Source organism: Phyllobates terribilis, unplaced genomic scaffold (genome assembly GCF_046119375.1).
Source record: "Phyllobates terribilis strain yellow unplaced genomic scaffold, ASM4611937v1 Scaffold_7__3_contigs__length_470593459, whole genome shotgun sequence".
Taxonomy (NCBI): domain Eukaryota; kingdom Metazoa; phylum Chordata; class Amphibia; order Anura; family Dendrobatidae; genus Phyllobates; species Phyllobates terribilis.
This window is the reverse complement of record NW_027362767.1, coordinates 181,387,304-181,393,513: the sequence shown is the minus strand read 5'-3', so window position 1 is coordinate 181,393,513 and position 6,210 is coordinate 181,387,304. Positions and strand designations below refer to the sequence as shown.

The window sequence follows — 6,210 nt, the reverse complement described above, 5'->3', positions numbered from 1 at the left end:
CAGGAATCCCTCATGTCTGTGTGTTACATGGAGACAGGAGAGCGGGAATCCCTCATGTCTGTGTGTTACATGGAGACAGGAGAGCGGGAATCCCTCATGTCTGTGTGTTACATGGAGACAGGAGAGCAGGAATCCCTCATGTCTGTGTGTTACATGGAGACAGGAGAGCAGGAATCCCTCATGTCTGTGTGTTACATGGAGACAGGAGAGCGGGAATCCCTCATGTCTGTGTGTTACATGGAGACAGGAGAGCAGGAATCCTTCATGTGTGTGTGTTACATGGAGACAGGAGAGCAGGAATCCCTCATGTCTGTGTGTTACATGGAGACAGGAGAGCGGGAATCCCTCATGTCTGTGTGTTACATGGAGACAGGAGAGCAGGAATCCCTCATGTCTGTGTGTTACATACAGACAGGAGAGCGGGAATCCCTCATGTCTGTGTGTTACATGGAGACAGGAGAGCAGGAATCCCTCATGTCTGTGTGTTACATGGAGACAGGAGAGCGGGAATCCCTCATGTCTGTGTGTTACATGGAGACAGGAGAGCGGGAATCCCTCATGTCTGTGTGTTACATGGAGACAGGAGAGCGGGAATCCCTCATGTCTGTGTATGCTGTGAATGTCTAGAAAAGTCTCTATAAATTTGCTGCGAGCCCCAGAGACCTCCTGTAACTTGCTTGTGGAGGAAATCCATCAGCATGCTGCAATTTGTAGAGAGCCGCATGTCCATGAGTCACTCAGGATCTGTATCATTTGCACCTTTACATTGTCAGCTACCAGAATCCAAATACCAGAAAGTGCTGCTGTAACTGAGATCACAAGACAGAGTCTGGCAGAGCCCCAGCAGGCGTGACTCACCAGACACAGGGGTGTGGGTTTGTGCTCCCTCATATACCATAGAGGCAGCACTCCCTGCTCATTCAGGAGCTCCGACACCGACTAACAGGCTGCAACCATGAGACGCCCAGTGCTGGGGATAGCGGCACAACTGCTGCTGCTAATCTGCTCTGTGTGCACAGGTAAGACACCAGGATCTACTATTGTATGGACAGATGTAGCGGACATTTGTGAATTGTACATTTAATATTTCTGCTAAATCCTTTACCTATTTACGTAATGTCTGAAAAATTAAATGGCCGCTAATTACTTAGCTCCAGAGTAGCCAATAAGTGGCCACTCTGTTGGCAAAGTTCTCATCTATGAATGACCCCATTTTTCTACAAACGTTGCCATGTTAAAAGGAGTTTTTCCACTCAATCCAGACTGGTTACAGGGTATAGACCCCTATTGACCAGATTTGACATATTTGATCGACGGGAGTATCCAACTGCAAGTATTCATCTAAACTGCAGTGCCTCCACAGGAGAAATAAGGTATTACAAGGCGGTTATACAAATCAATCTGTCTAGTTATTGAGGACCTCCAGATCAAGAGGTGCCGATAGCTAAAACATATTCATATGTCTGCATACGTCTGCACCTTTCATTTACAGGTTTCTCTGCATTAATGGAATTTTAATGATTTAATTTCCCTTCCTAAAACTTGACCTACCTTGTGAATGTCACACACCCATTTGTTATTGGCTTCGTCTTTGATACTCATGATGTACCAGAAAGTAATTGTAAAATATTTACTGGGATTCGAGAGGGGGTTGGGGTTAGGAATTTGCTTTTATATAACATTTTAATGGTTTTTATTATTAAGGTATGTTATCTAATATTTGGTTGCATTTTATGGCTTTGTATAACTAGTATTTGCAGTTGCAGAAGAGACACAGTCTGTCTCCCCTGCCATTCAGTAACTATAGATATCTAGTAATGTACCGGCCAGTTAATGGTCCGTCATACTGCGTTTTACATTGGTCATCAGGGGAAGATTCCCTGACGGATACTACTGTATAGACAGACAACTCCTTTCTGTCCTTTTAGACTGAGAACACTTACTTGAGCTCTCTGTGACATAACCACAGCCCTAGTGATTTTAGTGCCCCAGGGGTCTGGGTGCTGTCGGTTGGGGTTTTCTTTGTCATTTCGTACAGAGGGATTTGCTTTTAATGGAAATCCTATGACTGTCTCTTCGTCTTAAAGAGGACTTGTCACTTGCCATAAATACAGCGGGTGAAATAAGTATTGAACACGTCACCAATTGTCTAAGTAAATATATTTCTAAAGGTGCTATTGACATTAACTTCTCCCCAGATATTAGTAATAACCCATACACTCCACACCGACAAATCGAACCATAGATGGTTCATAAATTAAGTTGTGTAATAATGAGAAATGAAACAGGGAAAGTATTGAACGCATAAAGAGAGGTGCAAAAAGCCAAGGAAAATCATGAAACCAGCTGAAATCTATCCGTAATTAGAAAGCAATCCTGCCACTTAGTAAAAATTAATATCAGCTGGCTCAACTGATGTCCTATAAAAAGGTGTCTCATTACCAAGGAGCCACGCAAGAAAGATCTTATGATGGGTAAAAATCAGTGCGCTGTCTCAAAACTTTTGCAACCTTATTGTTGCAAAACATACTGGTGGCATTGGCTATAGAAGAATTTCTAAATTACTGAATGTTCTAGTGAGCAACATTGGGGCCATAATCCGGAAGTGGAAAGAGCATCATTTTTCACCATAAATCTGCCATGATCAGGTGCTCTCTGCGAGATTTCAGACAGAGGAGTGAAAAGAATTATCAGAAGAGTTGTCTAAGATCCATGGACCACTTGTGGAGAGCTACAGAAAGACCTGCAATCAGCAGGTGTAATTGTTTCAAAGAAAACTATAAGTATTGCACTCAACCTCCATGGCCTGTATGCACGCTCACCACGCAACCTCCATGGCCTGTATGCACGCTCACCATGCAAGACTTTATTGCTGAACAAAAAGCATGTTCAAGAACGTTTACAGTTGCTCAACATTTATACAAGCCTGTGAAATGCTGGGAGAATATAGTCTGGTCAGAAGAAACCAAAATTGAACTCTTTGGATGCCATAATACACACCATATTTGGTGGCCAAAAGGCACTGCATATCACCCAAAAACACCATACCAACAGTGAAGTGTGGTAGTGGGAACATCATAGTGTGGGGCTGTTTTTCAGCAGACGGCACTGAAAAACGTCTTATAAATGAAGGAAGGATGAATGAAAAAAATTTACCAAGACATTCTTGATAAAAATCTGCTGCATCTACCAGGATGATTATGAAACAAAGGTGAACAAGATAATGATCCCAAACGCACACCCAAGGAAACTGTTAATTGGTTTCAGAGAAAGAAAATAAAGCTGCTAGAATGGCCGAGCTGATCACCGGACCTGAATCTAATAGAAAATGTATGGAAGGAACTAAAGCTCAGAGTTCATAGAAGGAGCCCATGGAAGCTTCAGGATGTGAAGAGTGTTTGTGTGGAAGAATTGGCCAAAATCACAACTGAGCAATGACTGCAACTAGTTTCTCCATACAGGAAGCATCTTGAAGCTGTCATCACCAACAAACGCTTATGTACAAAGTATTCATTAAATTTTAGTAAAAGTTCAATACTTTTTCCCTGTGCCATTTCTCATTAGTACACCTAATTTATGAATATCTATGACTTTGATTTCTTTGCATGTGTGGATTTGATGGGTTATTACTGACATCTGGTGAGAATTTCATGTCAATTGCACCTTTTAGAAATATATTTTACTTAGAAAATTGTTGACATGCTTATTTGACCTGCAGTATGTAATTTTCTGTTTACCTAGTGTAAATGCCGCCATTGTTCCGAATCCGGCAATGTTTTTCTTTTCTTCCTGTGCCTCTCCGTTCCTGAGATATGGCCGCCTCTTCCGTGTACATAAATCTTGTCTTGTTAGCCAAGTGAGTGTGGTCTGCCACTCTGCTGTGGGCGTTTCCTTGAGGACTATTCCCACTTGGCTAAAAAGACTAGATTTGTATATACAAGGAAAAAGTGGCCATATCTCGGGAGCGGAGAGGCACAGGAAGAAAAGAAAGACATTGCCGGATTCGGGAGAATGCGGCATTTACACCAGGTTACAAAAAATACCAATTTATGGTAGTTGATAGGTCTACTGTTTCTGTCAATGTAAGTAGACTGTGTCATTTGAATCCTGTGAGTGTCCGAAAACATGGATTTGTGAATTTTGGTGCATACTGTAAGAAATTTTTTTTTTTTCGGTGCCACTGATCCAATCACTGGGATTTTATTATATGCAAAACTGTTCCACATGTAAATTGTCCTAACAGGGCCACAAACCTAAAGCTTTGTATGACCGTCAGATGATGTCCCTCCTGTGATCTCCGGATTCCTGCAGAAAGCCACAACATTCCAGAGCAGGGGGAAATCTGCCCACACTTGGTCTCTCATTGTAAACCAGCGGGTGCTGTTGTTTTGTAGCCATCTGCAAACAGCTGTGGAAAAGCCCAGGGTTATACTCAGCAGTTCTGTGTTATGTGACAGCAGGAAAGCTCGCTGATGATAAACCAGAGTAACAGATCAAAGGGGAAGAATGTAAGTAACTCTAGGAACCTGCAAACATGGTCGTAGGACCACGACCTCCCTGCACTGGGGATGTGCAAACTATCAAGGGAACAAAAGGAGTTTTATCGACTCATCCAGTGCTGGAAAATGCCATGATATAAGGTGCAGTGCACCGAGACTCCAGACCGGCTTCTGGGTGGAGAGTAGAGCAGCAAACAGGGAAATCCAGCATCCGCAGGAAATGAGGTAACATTATTTTATTGGCTACCATTAAAAACAAGGGAAGAAAAAAAAGACAACGGACACCGGTCTACTCGTTTCAAGCAACCACTCTTAGTCCTAAGTTTTTAATGGGTCGCCAATAAAATAATGTTTTAACATACACTGCTCAAAAAAATAAAGGGAACACTTAAACAACAGAATATAACTCCAAGTAAATCAAACTTCTGTGAAATCAAACTGTCCACTTAGGAAGCAACACTGATTGACAATTAATTTCACATGCTGTGCAAATGGAATAGACAATAAATGGAAATTATTGGCAATCATCAAGACACACTCAATAAAGGAGTGGTTCTGCAGGTGGGGACCACAGGCCACATCTCAGTACCAATGCTTTCTGGCTGATGTTTTGGTCACTTTTGAATGTTGGTTGTGCTTTCACACTTGTGGTAGCATGAGACGGACTCTACAACCCACAGAAGTTGCTCAGGTAGTGCAGCTCATCCAGGATGGCACATCAATGCGAGCTGTGGCAAGAATGTTTGCTGTGTCTGTCAGCGTAGTGTCCAGAGGCTGGAGGCGCTACCAGGAGACAGTCCAGTACACCAGGAGACATGTAGGGGGCTGTAGGAGGGCAACAACCCAGCAGCAGGACCGCTACCTCCGCCTTTGTGCAAGGAGGAACAGGAGGAGCACTGCCAGAGCCCTGCAAAATGACCTCCAGCTGGCCACAAATGTGCATGTGTCTGCCCAAACGGTTAGAAACCGACTCCATGAGGGTGGTATGAGGGCCCGACGTCCACAGATGGGGGTTGTGCTCAGCCCAACACCGTGCAGGATGCTTGGCGTTTGCCACAGAAGACCGGGATTGGCAAAGTCGCCACTGGCGCCCTGTGCTCTTCACAGATGAAAGCAGGTTCACACTGAGCACATGTGACAGACGTGACAGAGTCTGGAGACGCCGTGGAGAGCGATCTGCTGCTTGCAACATCCTTCAGCATGACCGCTTTGGCAGTGGGTCAGTAATGGTGTGGAGTGGCATTTCTTTGGAGGGCCGCACAGCCCTCCATGTGCTCGCCAGAGGTAGCCTGACTGCCATTAGGTACAGAGATGAGATCCTCAGACCCCTTGTGAGACCATATGCTGGTGCGGTTGGCCCTGGGTTCCTCCTAATGCAGGACAATGCCAGACCTCATGTGGCTGGAGTGTGTCAGCAGTTCCTGCAAGATGAAGGCATTGAAGCTATGGACTGGCCGCCCGTTCCCCAGACCTGAATCCGATTGAGCACATCTGGGACATCATGTCTCGCTCCATCCACCAACCACGTTGCATCACAGACTGTCCAGGAGTTGGCGGATGCTTTAGTCCAGGTCTGGGAGGAGATCCCAGAGGAGACCATCCGCAACCTCATCAGGAGCATGCCCAGGCGTTGTAGGGAGGTCATACAGGCACGTGGAGGCCACACACAATACTGAGCCTCATCAGGAGCATGCCCAGGCGTTGTAGGGAG

At 44.7% G+C, this 6,210-nt stretch overlaps 1 protein-coding gene across 4 annotated transcripts in view; it reads left to right on the top strand.

Moving 5' to 3' along the window:
- Window positions 1-867: 867 nt before the first annotated feature.
- The window catches only part of ECM1 (extracellular matrix protein 1), a 34,588-nt gene continuing 29,245 nt past the window's right edge, over window positions 868-6,210 (top strand). For all 4 annotated transcript variants that reach the window (XM_073639555.1, XM_073639553.1, XM_073639554.1 and 1 more), the window contains exon 1: window positions 868-1,019. In XM_073639555.1, the coding sequence (XP_073495656.1) occupies window positions 956-1,019 (64 nt within the window). In that variant the 5' untranslated portion in view covers window positions 868-955. The remainder of the gene's footprint in view (window positions 1,020-6,210) is intronic.